This window comes from Apiospora marii, assembly GCF_038362585.1.
Source record: "Apiospora marii strain CBS 49790 chromosome Unknown utg000001l_segment0_segment0, whole genome shotgun sequence".
Classification (NCBI taxonomy): Eukaryota; Fungi; Ascomycota; class Sordariomycetes; order Amphisphaeriales; family Apiosporaceae; genus Apiospora; species Apiospora marii.
Genome location: NW_027117372.1, coordinates 508,357 through 524,593, shown reverse-complemented (window position 1 = coordinate 524,593; position 16,237 = coordinate 508,357). Strand labels below are relative to the sequence as shown.

The following is a 16,237-nucleotide window of genomic DNA, read 5'->3' as shown; positions in this document are numbered from 1 at the left end:
CCCAGCCCTTTTCTCTAGATGCCGTGCAGTGAACTAATTGACTTCATTATATATAGAGAACCAAATCAATCAGAAACCGTCAGTTCAGCCCATTTCGCACTTGGTTTCCCAGAAGCCGCGGCATGGCCATTGTACTGACTTGTACGCCTTTCAGACACACTCACCAACCCAACCAAAACCAACTTCACCATGGTATTAAGCCCCTGATCAAGCTTTCTCTGGATTTAAGAACTGTTGCTAAGCATATAACTTACAGCCAGCCAAGAACAAGAACGTGAGCATCTTCCGCACCAGTTCCCATCGCATAAGTCTGCAGCTAAACTGACTCCGAGACAGCAGAATCGCTCTTCGCGCGTAAGTGATCACCAAAAGCCATTTTGGCCCCTTACCCTCAAGTATATACAGTCGCTAATACAATGGCTGCAGAAGAACTCGTCGGCTCCCGTGAGTACCATTCGCCGCTCCTTTGATGGACCACATGCAGGGCTAGGAAGCATTGTGGCTTCTGGGAGACAGAAGCTCTTCGCGACTATCTCTGCTAGTCCACGTGAGCTCGTGGATCGCTCTCCAATGGCGACTACAGGGGTATTACGGTTTCCACCTGTTCGACTTGCAATACCTTGCAGAGGATTCGAAGCCTCTGGTCTTGGCTCGGCAATTGCTCAACAAAGGCTGATGTGGGTGATACCACTCAGGGTCTGTCTACAGTAGCGATCCGATGCCGTCTGAAGGCTGATGTGGGTGATACCACGGAGGATGTGTCTACAGTAGCGACCCGAAGCCGAGTTGGGTGACGAGAGCAAGACCAGCATGGTTCCTACCTATCAAGATTGCTTCTCGACAGTCCCGAAGCCTCTTACCCCTAGTCTACCAGCCACCTTATGAGGGCGGACGACTTGCCATTCGCAAGCTATTACGAGATACTAACAGAATACAGCCACCTCCGAAGCGAAAGGTGAGTTTGCATCTTCCAATTCATATGTTATTGCCAGACTGACGAAGCGAATAGGCCGAGGTAGATTCTCCTCATGTTCTAGGTCGTTGGCATCAGCTAACACTCAGGTGTCCAGGACCAGGGCTCGCAGCCCAAGAGCGCCGTATGTCATGTTTCCTATGCTCGAAACGTGGTGCTCCTGGCATTATACTGACATTGCAACTTTCCCCCCAGCCGCCAAAGGCAGGCACCCGCGCCGTAAGCATCTTCTTGAAGCCCCATTTCACTACACCGCTAACGACGACACAGTTCGCGGTGATGAAGAAGGAGGTAATTAGTTTTATTCCTCGTTCGAATACTTTAGCCGTGCTAACAGCTTACAGGAGGCCATGGCCCGGGTCCATGTATGCTCGGATTCCAGCAGCAAAGAAGCAGTTTGGAACACTAATTGAAGATATAGTCATTGTTCGAAGAGAGAAAGCGCCTCGCCGAGGAGGCGGCGCTCATCGAGAAGCGCCTGGACGTATGTGTTGCATTCGAGCACCTATCTATCTACAATGAGCTCTTCCGTTGGTACTGACTCACTTTTTAGGAGGCTGGCAAGACCGCCGCTGTTAGTATGACCGCGTGCCTTTGAATATCTCTTGCTGACTCCTATTCTCGCAAAGCTCTGGACCAAGCGCGTCGCTGTACGTAACCAACTTTAATGGTTACCTACGTGGTATGGATCACGCACAGCTAACATGATTAATAGGAACATGGAGAGGAAGAAGTGAGATATATTCCTTTCTATATACTGCAGGCTACTTTGCTGACCACTTGCATTCAAAGGACTTGACCAAGAGCGCCGAGGTAAGAAACAGTTCCGAAATCTACCTTTTCTACTCACACGAATGACTTTTGCTAACGATTAATAGGAGTTCGTGGCCAACATCATCGTAAGTTTCTACTATGCTAGATATAGGCTGTATTCTAATATGCGTATAGAAGAAGAACGACGGTGAGGCCGCCCCTAAGGGGCAGTAAAAAATGCCGGTTTTATTTTAAAAAAGGAGGATTAAATAAGCATTAAACGATGGAAAAAAAAATAATTAATACAATCAGGCAAGGGCCTTAGAGATTTACTATTGCTTCTCTCTTTAATTCTAAGTGACATTCAATGTAATCTAAATCAGAATCGCCACCTTGCACCCACCCAAGCCATTGACCGACCGTGTCTCCGTCCCAATCAACCAACCCCAGAGAGCACAACTTGCAGACGACGAAAGTTCCCCATACCTACGCATAGTCGTAATCAAAGGCCGTGTCGTCTTCCCCGTCGTCGTCGTCGTCGTCGCTTCCGCCCTCACTCTCGGTGTAGATGTCGTCCTTGTCCGGCTCGCCCTTCTCGAGGTCCTCGACCGCCTCGGCGTCCCAGGCGCTGTTCTCCTCGGGGTCCATGGCCCGGTGGCAGAGACCGTACCGCGCCTCGTTCATGTACGACTTCCACCGCTCGAGGCACGACTCGTCTTTCGTCCGAAGCCAGAGGGCGGCAGCGAATTTGGCGGCGCGGGTGAGGCTGTATTTCCATGCCCTCGTTAGTTCAACGGCACTTCTGTCTCCTAGGATAGATGAATTGTAATAAAGACTCACGTGTTCCACAGCAACCCGTCATCCTGCACCGCGCGGCAGAGCTCGATGCGCTGCTCGAGCCGCTCGAGCCGCGCCACCACCTCGTCGGCCTCCCACTTCCGCTTGACGTAGACGTTGCGTCCCCACCAGACGTTGTCCGACGCCAGGTTGCGCAGGTGCGCCTCGTGCGCGTCGGCGCGGGCCTTGTTGGCCTCGCTCAGGTCGCAGACCTCGCACGCGCAGGTGAAGCCCCAGATGTCGCGCAGCTGGCGCTGCCGGGCCTCTCGCAGCTCGTTGCGGACGTTGTAGCTGATGGTCAGCTCCTCGCCCTTCTCGATGTCGCGGACGGCGTAGGCGTGCCAGCGCGACTTGGTGACGTCGCCGCCGCCGACGTAGGGCAGCCGCACGTCGAAGTCGCACGTGGGCAGGCACGAGTGATTGAAGCGCGAGGCCTTGAGGAAAAGGGCGGCCTGCGTCACGCTGGTGCCGACGTCGAAGCAGTTGGTGGCGAAGGTCTGGGCGCGCTCGTAGTCGCGCCGGTATTTCTCCCGGAGGTCCCAGTCGTCTATGATCTCCTTCATCTTCTTCTCATTCGCCGCCCGCTGCGTGTCCGAGATGTAGCAGTGCAGACGGTCGAAGGCCTGGCGCTTCTTCTCGGGCAGCGCCTCGTACTGCCGCTTGATGTCGGCCTGTGCGGCTCGCGAGATGGTGCTGTGGTTGTCGATGCCGATCAGGGCTTCCTCTTCGAGGATGATCTCGCCGGCTTGGATGTCCTGGAGGGCAACTACCCCGTACCCCTTATTCGCCCCCAAGAACTGCGCCTCGCACCATTTGGAAAGCTTGGTACTTAACTTTCCATAACTTGCCGAGGGTGCCTTTTTCTCAGGACTCTGTTCCTTAGGGCTCGGTTCCTCGGGGCTTGGTTCTTCGGCGTTTGGTTCCTTAAGGGGCGTCGGTTCAGGGACCGGCTCTTCGACGTATGAATATTCCGGGATCAGCTCCCCATGGCCGGGGTTTTCGGGACTTGACATTGTAAGATATTGACAAAATGTTGTCAACAGTAGCCACTTAACTCAGTGTGCAGTACGGTTCACAATGAATTGAAGTTGCAGGTAAGGTAGGGATCCAAGAGGAATCATAGTCGCTAGACCGACTGGCAGCATGGCTAGGGGTGACATCTTATCAAAGGATGTCACCGGAGGACTCATGTGTCGGCGGTGAACAACGACATGGTGCCCGTTATCCGCAAACATATTCCGGATTGATTAATTTGCTGAGACTGGCAATCAGGAATGGTGATGGCAATGGTTTGGTGTTGAGACAAAGGCAAACTATTGCGCAACCGTCAGGGCCGCAACAAAGAAACGCGACCATGGCACTGTCGCAAACTGCCAGCCGGGCCCGGCCAGAAACCCACCCATTGTTCTTTATGGGCTCGCATCCCAGCTTCCTCAAGTCCCGTCGTCTTCCTCCCTCGCATTCAATGGCTTGGGAACCGCACCCACACCCACATCCACGCCTTACTCCCTACTTCGCACTTTCAATCTTGTAGTTGAAACACAACAACATCATTTACCCGCTCCCAGCATAATGGCATCTGTTTGTTCTTCGCCATCCCGGTTCTCGCAACCCGACGTTGACGATCATGATGGCCCAGACCACGGAGATGTGCTTCTGGAGCGCATTCGAGACTACGACAAGGACGCCGTCGCCCCACTGACAACATTCACCAGAGAATGGAACAGAAACCGCCGTTTCAATGCCGCCACGCCCCTCATCACCGAGGTCTACCCCCAATGGTACCGCAACCTCGAGGAGATCGTCAAGTATCGCAGCGGCGAATACGGCAACCAATTCTGGAACCGGAACCCGGACAAGCTGTTCGACTTCGCCGTCAGCTGCATGATTTACATGCCCCAGGCCCTGCAGCGCGCCAAGGGCAGCCGCCCGGAAGAGAAGCGCGCCTACATGCCGGTCTTTCTGCGGACCATGGAGCAGCTCAGCCGGGCGCCCTGGATCCGGTACCGCGGCAACGACCACCTCCTGCGCCACCTCGACGACATGGCCAAATTCCGCTTTCGCCACTTCCCGCCGAACTGGGCGGCCTTTGACAACGGCGAGCTGACGGGGAACCCCGACTTCGAGCGCGTCTTCGCCGCCTTCGACCGGCTGGTCGCCAACGGCCAGCCCACGAGCGCGGAGCAGGGCCGCGGGCTCGTCCACAGCTCCGTCACCCTGGTCCTGGACGCCGCGCGCGCCCTGCTCATCAAATTGGACGATATCAACATCACGCTGGACAGGCTGGTGGATGAGGCGACACGCCCGACGTGTATCACCAGGCCCGTCACCGACCCGCTGTTCTTCTCGGGCACCAAAGAGCAGCCCGGGGCCGTCGCGCTGAAGAGCTACCTCGGCAGCCCGCAGAAGGACTCGGACAGCCAGTTCCCCCTGGACGTGGACGGTGCCAGCACGTATTTGGGCGAGAAACGCCACTATGACGAATTCAGCAAGTTTGGCCCATATCCCATTTCCAAGCCCCCCGCCGACGCCGGAGAAAACATCGCCAAGCGCCAAGCCCTCGAGGTCAAGAAGGGCGAGCCCGCGAGCAGCGGTCCTGTCCAGAAGCCGAACAGCCAGAGCAGCAAGCCTACTGGGAAATCAAGCAGCGGTCCCGCCACCAAGCAGAAGGCCAAGAGCAGCAAGCCGACCAAGAATAACAACAGCAAGAGCAGCAACTCCGCCGCCAAGGACGACGGCCACTACCGCTACACCCTCGAGGACGCCGAAGCCGACATCGAGAGCCTCCAAGCCGCGGTCGGGGGCTGGGCACCTCCCAAGGGCCTCGTCCACCCCGTCTGCGGCATGCCTACCGACATCCTGGCGCGGTACTATGACACCGTCAAGCCCTGGTTCGACGAGTGGGCCTGGGCGCGCAAGGCCGACGGCCACGACCTGGTCCCGGGCCTATCGAGCAAGGTCCTGGCCCAGCTGGAGCGCGAGATCGAGAAGCAGCGCGACTACCTCGCCGTCATGCGCAAGGCGGACCGCTACAACTACGGCAAGCTCAAGGGCATGAAGTGCGCCTCGCTGCTGCTGTGCTACCTGCGCTCGGTGCACATGCGCTACCTGATGCTGGCCCGTCCCGACAACGACCTGCTGCAGGCCCGCGCCGACCGCCTGGCGGATTGGATCCTGCACGAGCAGGTCTGGAACGACGCGACGCTGTACTCGCTCCGCATGACCAAGGCCACCAGCAAGCTGCGCCCGCAGCTCCGGAGCGACCGCAAGGCGCGCGAGGCTCACATCGCGGACTGGCAGGAGCAGCTGCTGGCGCTGGAGCAGGACATCGCCCAGGATCCCGTCGACAAACCGGTCGGGGAGATGACGGCTGCGGAGTTGGACGAAGAAATGGAGGGTATTGCGGTCGTGGAAGAAGAAGTGTTCGGCGGGGCCGAAGGAGATGAAGAGGTTGCCCCGGTCGTAGACGAGGAAAACGGTGGGGCCGTACACGAGAAAGAGGAAGAGGCTACCGCGGCCGCCGCAGCAGAGGCAGCGGCCAAGGAAGGAAACACGGCGCCCCCTCCCGTCTTCGACCAGCCCAGGGGCAAGTACTACGGCAAGGAGGTCGAGGACCTCGAGTACTGCGCCTACCCCGGCGAGCCGCAGCTGGTGCTGGACCCCGTGCGGTACGGCCGGCGCATGCGGCGGCTCTACGTCTCGGGCGAGGCGCAGGCGCGGTACGAGTGGCACTGGGTCACCCGGGAGGACGGGGAAAAGGAGCTGGTCAAGGGGGAGAAGAAGAAGCGGGCGCCGAAGCCAGCCAAGTTCACGGTCTTTGAGGCCGGGGGGCCGGAGGGACACAAGGATTTGCCTAGGGGAGACGGTGTACGATCGGCTGCAGTACATGATTATCATGACGTTTTGGCGGGTGCTGCAGGCGCAGTTGCACGATCTGTGAGGATCTGGCGGTGGTGATGATGATGGGGGGCTGGGGGTTGGGGTTGACTTGGGGGTTTGTTTCGTTCATTAGTTCGCGAGAGTTGTTACATAGGGGCAATAGTAAAAACACGTTTCGTAATCCAGTCTCTGTCGCGTGTCTACTAGTAATCGTGGACGCATTACCATTAATGGGGCTATAGTTTGGTAATGAAAGCCAACAAATCTGACGGGGGGGGGCTTTCCATTTATGGGCGGCAAGTAGCTCAGTAAGATCAACCCCCAGGCTACTGCCATACCCCGCAGTTGCCACCTTTTTAAAATACGACCTTTCTTTATAAAAAAGCGTATATAAAATCGAATAAAATTAATAAAATTAAATAATTTTAAATATTATAAATATAAACGCTTCTTTTATAAAAGAATTAAAAATTTAATATTTAAATAATTTTATTTAATTTAATACTTTTATTTTAAAATTAATATTTAAAAATTTAATTTTAATTGTTATAAATATTTTAAAAAATAAAATAAAAAAGAATTAAATTATTCAATATAAATAGTATTAATTAAAAATAATTTATTTAATTTATAAAATTTTAATTATTATTTAAAACAATTTATTTATTTTTAAATAATTAAATATTTAAAGAATTATTATTTTTAAAATTATTTTTAAATTATAAATTCTTTAAAATAGAAAATAAATAAATATTTAAAATTCGTTTTAAAAAATATAATTTTTAATAAATAAAGATAAAAGTATTTATTAAAGTTATTTAATATATTATTTTTTCAATTTAATATATAATTTATAATATATAGGAATAAAATATATCGTTTATTTAATTAATTAATTAAATAAATTATAATATTTTATAATTATATAATATATAAATATAATAAATAAAATAATTATATTATATTAAAACTTAATTATAAAAAGTAATTTGTTTTATTTTATAGAAAAATAAAATATTATTTTTTATAGTTTTTTCTATTAAAAAAAGAATATTTTTAAAAATAAAAATAATTTAATAACATTTTTATTTAAGAAAATAAAATATATAAAAATGTATAGATTAATAATAATAAATATTATATATAAAATTTAAAAAGTATTTTATTTAATTATATATAAATTAAAAGGAACTTTTTAATATAAAATTTAATACTTAATTAAATAAATTAATATATATTATAATATTAATTTTAAAAGTAAATTTTATATATTAAATAGCGTTTTTTAATTTTAAAAATAAAGTTATAAATATATTTATTTAAAAGTTTTAAAAATAAAAATATAGATTTTTTATATATTTTTAAATTTAATATAAATCGTAATTATTTTATTTTATTTTTAAAGTAATTATTATTTAAAACTTTACCTAAATCGCCTTTTAAATTACTTTATATTTTATTTTTATCTTTTTAGTCTAAATTAATATTTTAAAATAAAAAGGTAGAGAAATCGGCGATTTAGGTGTAAAATGGGGTGGTAAGTGCGGGGGTGGCAGCAGCCTGGGGGTTGATCTTACTCTCATATCAGGCAATAATTTTCAAATGTCGTGGGGGAATCCGCTAATTAAGAACATGTGTACATCATCAGGACTTCCTTCGGTTTGAACTTGAGTAACCAAATCAAAATGGGCACCAGTAACATCACTATCTAGATGTGATTATAAAGTGTTTTCTCTTGTTCTTAGAAATAACCAAGGTATCCTCAGCAAGTTTGCCTAACAATATTACAATAAGGGTTACAAAGAACATAGCCATTCAGATGCCAATGGCATGGCTTGTTTGTCCAACCTCTATCTGTGATGCACGACAAAGAGACAGGTCTGTCCTTATCCATCAGTCACATTGTAATACTCGGCATTGTAGGTAGGGTTGGGGCAAGATATACCAGCCCCCGCCCGACACGATTATATGAATACGAAACTCGCCGTCCGATCATGCGCCAGAATATTCGCATTTAGCTTGTTATCACAGCCATCATCATGGTCAATCTTCTCGCTCTACCAGATGAGCTTCTGCTCATCATCTCCGAAAACCTCGTTTTCAACCGAGACCGTTTCGCCTTCGCCGCCACCTGCGCCGAGCTCCACCAAAAGCTAGGCGGCGCGCACATCTACAAGCAGGTCGCTGCCGACGAGCGCGCCTTCGACGAGGCGCGGCTCCGACTTTCCCTGGCCGGCGACAAACACCTGCAAGACTTCGACCTGGGCTCCGGTTTCGACCCGGGTTCCGGTTTCTCGTGGTCCGGCCCGTGGTCCGAGATCCGGGCCGCGAACCTGGCCAAGTTTGACGCCGAGGGAGACGATTATGCTGCCGTCCTGGAGACGTTCGCGCTGCTGGAGTACTGCGTCGGGCAGTGGGGCACCGGCGTCCTCTTCCTGATCGAAGGTGCCCGGGATCTGCCGCCCAGACCCGGGAGGGAGGAGCCGACCCGGTATTTCCCCGAGACGTACCACCAGTCGTTGCTGTTCCGGGCCATACGGGGCTGTTCGGATGTCGGGATCCTCGAGCAGGTTTTTGACGCGTACCTGCAAAAGTACCCGGCCGCCATCCACGGCACCAAGCACGGCCGGATCGAGGCTGACATGACCGGCGCCATGGGCGTCACGAGTTTTGATCGGGTGAACCCCGCGGACCCCCCGGTCTGGCTGGCGTGCGAGCTGAACCGCGTCGACGTCTTGGAGCTGCTTCATGCCAAGGGGGTGAACATCAATCTGGTCAAGAACCACCTGATCGTGCCAGAAGGTGGGCTCGGCCTTATCGAGACCGACGAGAGCCGATGGGACGAGCCCTCCTTTGACCCCCACGACGGGGTCCGACGCGCCGACGCCTGGAACCAGTTCGCCCGAGCCGGTATGTGCGCCGACCGCCGCGAAGACGTCAGTCTCTGGCTGGCGGAGCGCGGGCTGGGGTTCCCCAGCCGGCCCAATGGCCTGACGGCAGAGGACCTGAGCGACGCCGCCGGGTTGAACCACGCGCGGCTGGTGGGCTTCCTGGTCCAGCACCTCCGATGCAAGCTGTCCCGCGAGGAGTACTGCCAGGCTGTCAACGCGGCCCTCCGCGCGGCCATCAAGGGCGGCAACGACTTGCCCTACCGTCGGGCCCGCAGACTGGACCTAGTGGATTATTCCTCCCTGGGCCCCTACGACCAAGTCTTCGAGGCCCTCGTCGCGGCGGGCGCGGATCTACGCCAGCTAGGAAGCGACGACGACGACGACGAGGACAGGAAGGGACCACTCGCCACGGCAATCGAGTTCGAGCCCTCCAACGCCCCCTGGCTGCTGCGGCACCAGCTAGCCGAGGGCGCTACCGACCCCGCCGACGTGCGGGCCGCCCTGCACGAGGCCATCCGGTACGGCAGCTGGCGGAACCCGCACCGCCTCGCCTTCTTCCAGGCCATCTACCCCGCCCGAGCGCACCTGGCCTGCGACCCGGCCCGACTGGCTACGCCCGCGGGCCGCGAGGCGGCCATGGAGGATCTCCTGAATGGGTTCATCCGGCAGATGGGGAGATGGCTGGAGACGACGCGCTGCTGCGACGTGGGGCTGCACATTGTCGACCTGGTGGGCCGCGAGCGTGTGGGCGACGACCAGCTGGTAAAGAAGATGCAGAACTCGCACTTGGAAGCTCTGGTCGTGGCGTGGCGGGACGAGCGCCGTCGGCGGCGGCGGCGGCGGCGGCAGGGGTCGGAGGAGGCGGTGACGACAATGCGATGGGCGGTGCCTACTCCCCCCGAGATCCCAGGCTTGCCCCCGGGTGTGTTGCTCGAAGACAGAGGAATGGACGAGAATGAAGAATACGAGTATGTGAAGGAGTTGCTGTCCAAAATGGACGATGATCAATCATAAGACAATGCAAGGGAGTTGCTGTACCCAGAAAGAGCTTCGAGGACAAGTAGCCGGTATCCCGTTCAGCGCGGCAACGCTGGCCCCCGTACAACACTTTCTCCAAACGAGCGACGTGCGCGTGCGCGTGCGACAGCAGCTGTATTGCGCATTATGAAATCTCAATAGAAACGGGAGATATGCAGTCATACCGGTGTATCGGTTCGTGCAAAGAGGGAAATGACACTGCATCACTGGCAGCATAGATGGAGTATAGCAGGTATAAAGGAGTAAATAACATTAGGTCTGAACTGCAGTGCAAGCCACTAGCTTTGCTTCAGGTAACACTACACCCAGTATGCACCTACGAATTGACGACGGAACGGTGAAGGAATCCCGAAACAGAACAATGATCCAATCGCCCTATAGCTAGAAGCAACTGTACCAATGCGGGAGGGTCTTTGTGTGCGGCCGTCCAATTGACTCAGTCTGACTCTCGCCAGATGCGGACAAAGGACGGTGTTCCGCATCTCGTTGTGTGGAAAAATCCAAGGGTTTCTGAAAACGGGTAATAGAAGCCTCTTTGTTGCCTCAGGGGGGCCGATGGGAGGACATGGGGACAAGAAGACCACCAAAAAGCCAACACCATCTTAATTTCATCTAGCATCTTTGTATCTCACGTCCTACCCAGGCATTGAACATCTCCGTGATGGTATAAAACCATACTCAAGAACAGAAGAAGAAAAGAAGAAAAAGAAGCAACACGCACAGTTCATTCTCAAACCATGGCAGAGCCGTCGGAGCACCAGCACCCCGAGGACCCGACCTGGGACGTCAACGACCTGGAGCAGCGCTGGTTCGTCCTTTACGAGTTCGCCCGGCAGCCCGAGGTCGAGGCCGCCGTCAACAACCGCGCGCCCTTCGACTTCCTGTGCAAGTTCGTCTACCACCGCTACGTCGAGCTGCTCGAGGACGTCCAGAAGGCCCTCGCCGCCGCCGACGCCGAGGCGAAGGAGGAAATGGAGGCCACGTTCCGCCGCGGCGACCACGACGGTCGGGACATGCAGGAGACGCTCGTCGCCCTCGAGACCAACGTCATCAAGGACTTCAACACGGCCGTCCTGCGCGACCCCCTCCGGCGCGCCGCCGGCGACGACGCCTTCGACCCGGCCGACGCCGCGGACCGGGAGCGCCTCGCGCAGCTGCGCCACCTCATCGCCGACTTCCGCTACCTGCAGGAGCCGGTGCGGCCGCTGTGGCGCGCCTACGGGCGGCGTCTGCGGCCGCACTTCCGCTGGATGCAGAAGTTGATCGCCGACTGCCTGCCGCCGGTTTCGGACCTGTGGGTCGACGGCGATTTAAGGGGTAACGACGACTTCGAGCGGCTCTGGGCCGAGTTCCGCTCCCTCAAGACCGACGGCGGCATCGACGGCAACGGCGCCACCGTGCCCAACACGGACGTCGAGAACCGCCGGCTCGTCGTCGAGTCGCAGGACATCGTGCAGTGGGCCCTCGACGCGCTGCTGCTGCAGGCCAGGGACGTCGAGATGGACTGGGCCTACCTGCAGGACCCGGAGCAGGTGCCCTCCTACATCCTCTACCCGCCCTACGACGACCTCTTCTGGGAGGGCAAGGGCAAAGCCGACGGCGCCCAGCAGCTCGCCATCTACCTCGGCTGGGACCAGGACGAGGGCACCATGAAGAGCCACACGAAGCCCGACTCGTCCATGTTCCCCGCCGCCGAGCGGCCCGCGCCCGCCACGCTCGCCGCCATGACGCTCGAGCAGAGGGAGGCCTTGACCAAGGCGCTCAAGGCCAAGTACGACGCCGCGGCCGCGGCCAAGGAGACCGAGAGCGCCGAGCTCAAGCTCAAGAAGCGGAAGGAGGTCGACGAGAGAGTCGCCGACACGGCCGCCGAGCGCAAGCGGCAGAAGAAGGAGATGGAGGAGCAGACGCAACTGTTTCAGCAACTAACACAACCTAAGCGACTGGAGTTGTATCCCGACCAGACCCCACCCGTGAAAATGACCCTCGCGCCCGGTTGGACGATCGAGATGGTCCGGGCGGCCAAGGCAGGCCTGCTACCCGCCAAAGACGAAACCTCGTACCTCGACCTGCTCGACAACCCCCAGCCGCCCAACACGCAGGACGCGCAGGACTGGGGCGTCATCGACCAGGACGACGGGGGACAGGTCTACTACGACGAAGACGCAGTGGAAGATGAAATGGAGGAGGAGGTCGACGAAGACGAAGACGAAGACGACGACGACGACGACGACGACAAAGGGGACGAAGAGGGCGACGAGGAGGAGGTCGACGACAGCGGAACCTACACCCTCGCCGACGCCTTCAACGACTTCATCAACCTCCGCGCCGACGCCGGCCTCAACGACCGCCTCGACTATACCATCCCCCTCGTCACGCCGCCCGTGCCCATCGAGGAGGGGGCCCTCAAGGCCTACCAGAAGGCGTGGCGCGACTTCGCGCAGAAGTGGGAAGACGTCTGGTCGTACGTGCTGCAGCTCAACGAGGACGCCCTGGACATGCAGAACAAGGGCGCCGCGTCCCAGTGCGTGCGCCGCTCCATCAAGACGGACGCGACCCTGGCCGCCACCGTCCGGCGCGTCGAGCAGGCCCTGCGGCACGAGGAGGACGTGCTGCGCGACGCCCACCCCATCGAGGACAAGCCGCGGTACACGCCCGCGCAGCTCAAGGCCTGGCGCATGACGTCCTGGCGGTCGCGCTACCTGCGCTGCCTGCACCTGTGCCTGCTGGCCCTGGCCGGCGACGTGACCGACGCCGACTTCGACGCGAGCTACGACCGCCGCCTCGAGCACCTCATCGAGCACGAGCAGGCCTGGCTCGAGGCCGACAAGTACGCCCTCCAGCGGAACCTCGTCAAGACGGCCGCGGCCAAGAGGGAGGCCCGCGAGCGCATCAAGGAGCGCGAGCAGAACATCGAGGAGATGGACGGCCTCCTCCAGCAGGACGACATGATAACGAGCGGGGACCCGCAGGCCACCATGCCGGCGCCGACGCCGACGCCGGCCACGCAGGACTACACCGCGCCCCCCGAGGACATGCAGTTCCTCCTCCAATCCCTGCAAACCGCCTCCCAACCCGGCATAGCCCAACAACACCCCGAAGACGAAAACGACATCGACATGATGGACGACGACGCCTCGGTCCCCGACTCGTACATCTCGGACGAGTCGGAAGAAGAAGCCATCCAGTACGGCCAGCAAATGCAAGACGGCCCCGTCATCGGCTCCCTGACCTGGGACCCCGAGTCCCCGCGCCGCGACTGGCCCGCCGCCAACCCGCGGAGCGCCGAGAAGTTCGCCCGCGGCGGCCCGCCCGGCTACGAGGGCCTGCCCACGGGGACCGTCTACGAGCGGCTGCAGTACATGATCGTCCTCACCGTGTGGCGCTGCCACATGGCGACCGTCACGGGGTTGGGCATGACGGAGGTCAACCGGGATTATGAGAATGGGGATTCGTGATGGGTGCAGTATCCAATATCAAGGTCATGGAGGTGTTCGTGTGAGGGATAATGTGTAGTGATGGGATAGAAACATAAGACCAGAGTGGAGATGCTGGGAAGGGTAGTATCAAGATGAATTCGCTGTTAAAAACGTACTGTTGTCCTTTTCCAAGTCGATTGGTCCAGGCAATCTCTCAATGTGATGAACAAAGACCGCTTGGTCAAATGCCTCGACTGGAATTTGTTGCGGGGATCAATGGATGACTTGGTAATGCCATATAGCCGTGGGAAAAGACAAGTCAGGTTAGCATGAAAACAGGTTCAACAAGGGGCGCAACGCGAAACATGTCCAGACCAATATCTATTTTGTGCTGCCTGATTTTTGGGTGTATACAAGTGGAAGAAAATATATCTATATATGGTGCAAGACAGATAGACGATGCCTCCAACGGGGCAACGACCATCGGCCACTGCAACTCTATAACATAATACGAAAGCACTCCAAAGAGACAGAAACCATCACTTGCAAACAATTAAGCAAGTAAACGACGGTTACAATCCAAGAACGGCACGAGCGCCGGGCTCGCTGCAAACGTAGACGACATCGTGGGCATCCGAGAAGCCATTGAACTTGGTGGCAGAGCACTTGGTGTAGGCGCCCATTTCCTCAAAGTAGAACCAGTCGCCGACATCGAGCTCGTGGTCGAAGCGGATGCTCTCGGTGATGCGGTCGATGCCGTCGCAGGTAGGGCCCCAGATGGAGTATTCGATGCCACCACCAATTCCGGCGGGGAGACCCTCGGCCGTGGGGGAGTCGAACATGATCTTCTGGCCCGCGCTCAGAATCTTGGCGACCGGCTGCTGGTGGTCGAACATGATGCTGCTGAAGTTGCCGTACAGGCCATCGTTGACATAGGCCATGTAGCTCGATTCGCCAGTGGCGGAGTCGTGGATGGTGCGGCGAGCAATGATGTTGCAGGCAAGAGTGAACGCCGAGGAGACGTAGTAGCGGCCGGGCTCTGCGATGACGTTGATCGACGGAGGGAAATACTCGTCGAGGGCTCCTCGAAGGACAGTAGCCATGGCTTCGAAGCTATCGCCACTGAAACCACCGCCGACATCCAGCGTCTTCATGTCGAAACCGTGGGCAGAAGCCTGCTTGAAAACAAGGTCGGCATCCTGGACAGCCTTGAGGAAGACCAGAGGGTCGGAGGCGCCCGATCCGACGTGGAAGCTCACTCCAACGACGTTGAGACCGAGCTCCTTGGCAAGCGACAAAAGGTTGTCGGTGTCGTCGAGGGAGGCGCCGAACTTGAGGCTGAGACGGCACAGGCTGGACGAGTCATCGGTCAGGATGCGCAGGAAGAGCTCGGCGTTGGGGTAGAGCTTGGCAATCTTACGCAACTCGTCGGCGTTGTCAAAGGTCATCTGCTTGACGCCCTTGTTGGCGACGTAGCGTACATATGAGTTGGTCTTGCAGGGCTGTGCGTAGATGATGCGCTCGGCATCCACGCCCATGTTCAGGACTTGCTCAATCTCGGACTTGGACGCGCAGTCAAATCCAGTTCCCAGGGCAGCAAGAAGCTGGAGGACCTGGGGGTCGGGGTTGCATTTGACTGCGTAGAAAGGCTTGACGCGAGGAAGGTTCTTCTTCCATCGCATGTGCTGGCGATAGACCTCGCCAAGATCGCCCACAAAGAAGGTATCCTCATCTCCGGGCTCGCATGATTCGTGGTCGATGCTCTCGACGCGGCGGCGGAGAGCATCGCCGATCAGGTGTTTGCCTAGAACAGCGCCATTCTGATGATTGTCAAGGAAGAAGTCCTTCTTGACGTGAGTCAATGTATGGTTATTGTTTAGATTAAACGTAACCGGTGCGAATTGCTCAATGGTAGCTGTTGCCATAACCATATCCCTTGATTTCAGGATGGTGCGGATGGGCGGGTGAGGAGTCGATTCTGAGTTCGGATGTGGACTTCAGAGGTAACTCTGGTGGTTGGTAGAACTGGTCTCGGTATATGGATATATCTCCTGGGAGATATACAAAAGACACACACACGAAAGACAGTGTTGTATAGAAGAAGGGAGAACCACAGGGTATCTCTGAATGTTAAGGGGGTCGAAAACGGTAGCTTTCTGATCCCGAAGCGATCTGACGAGGCCTCCTCGACTCTTCCTCTACAAGAGGAAGAACCGCAGAACTCGTCCTATGCGGCAGCTGGCGGTTGGGGTGGAAATCGGGGTTCGGGTTCGGAGCGAAGTCGAACGAAAGCGGCAGGTTTGCTTGCTCAAGAAACTTCAGAAGGCGGAGGAGGTGGGCGGGAGTTGATGATGTGGAAGGTCTTTCGCAGGCTGAAATCTTGATCTGAGACGAAGTTGACGGCCGAGAAAGCCGTGGTCGCGGAGTTGCCTTTGTGAAGACCAAAGGCA

General features: G+C 55.0%; 6 protein-coding genes across 6 annotated transcripts; 4 read left to right on the top strand and 2 right to left on the bottom strand.

The window, feature by feature from the left end:
• Positions 1-416: 416 nt before the first annotated feature.
• Positions 417-1,960, top strand: PG985_000174 (uncharacterized protein; the record flags this gene model as incomplete). Its single annotated transcript, XM_066819943.1, has 13 exons — positions 417-444; positions 938-955; positions 1,010-1,015; positions 1,071-1,192; positions 1,244-1,264; positions 1,318-1,338; positions 1,395-1,457; positions 1,527-1,547; positions 1,603-1,623; positions 1,689-1,706; positions 1,766-1,786; positions 1,852-1,872; positions 1,922-1,960. The coding sequence occupies 13 exons, from the start codon at positions 417-419 to the stop codon at positions 1,958-1,960; spliced, it is 420 nt and encodes a 139-aa protein (XP_066690822.1).
• A 252-nt stretch (positions 1,961-2,212) lies between these two features.
• Positions 2,213-3,576, bottom strand: PG985_000173 (uncharacterized protein; the record flags this gene model as incomplete). Its single annotated transcript, XM_066819942.1, has 2 exons — positions 2,213-2,492; positions 2,567-3,576. The coding sequence occupies 2 exons, from the start codon at positions 3,574-3,576 to the stop codon at positions 2,213-2,215; spliced, it is 1,290 nt and encodes a 429-aa protein (XP_066690821.1).
• A 559-nt stretch (positions 3,577-4,135) lies between these two features.
• PG985_000172 (uncharacterized protein) lies at positions 4,136-6,520 on the top strand (the record flags this gene model as incomplete). The annotated part of the gene is made up of 1 exon (XM_066819941.1): positions 4,136-6,520. One exon carries the CDS (start codon positions 4,136-4,138, stop codon positions 6,518-6,520), a length of 2,385 nt encoding a protein of 794 aa, XP_066690820.1.
• A 1,961-nt stretch (positions 6,521-8,481) lies between these two features.
• PG985_000171 (uncharacterized protein) lies at positions 8,482-10,347 on the top strand (the record flags this gene model as incomplete). Its single annotated transcript, XM_066819940.1, has 1 exon — positions 8,482-10,347. One exon carries the CDS (start codon positions 8,482-8,484, stop codon positions 10,345-10,347), a length of 1,866 nt encoding a protein of 621 aa, XP_066690819.1.
• Positions 10,348-11,108: 761 nt separating this feature from the next.
• PG985_000170 (uncharacterized protein) lies at positions 11,109-13,826 on the top strand (the record flags this gene model as incomplete). The annotated part of the gene is made up of 1 exon (XM_066819939.1): positions 11,109-13,826. The coding sequence occupies one exon, from the start codon at positions 11,109-11,111 to the stop codon at positions 13,824-13,826; it is 2,718 nt and encodes a 905-aa protein (XP_066690818.1).
• A 533-nt stretch (positions 13,827-14,359) lies between these two features.
• PG985_000169 (Ornithine decarboxylase) lies at positions 14,360-15,718 on the bottom strand (the record flags this gene model as incomplete). The annotated part of the gene is made up of 1 exon (XM_066819938.1): positions 14,360-15,718. The coding sequence occupies one exon, from the start codon at positions 15,716-15,718 to the stop codon at positions 14,360-14,362; it is 1,359 nt and encodes a 452-aa protein (XP_066690817.1).
• Between the last annotated feature and the right edge of the window lie 519 nt (positions 15,719-16,237).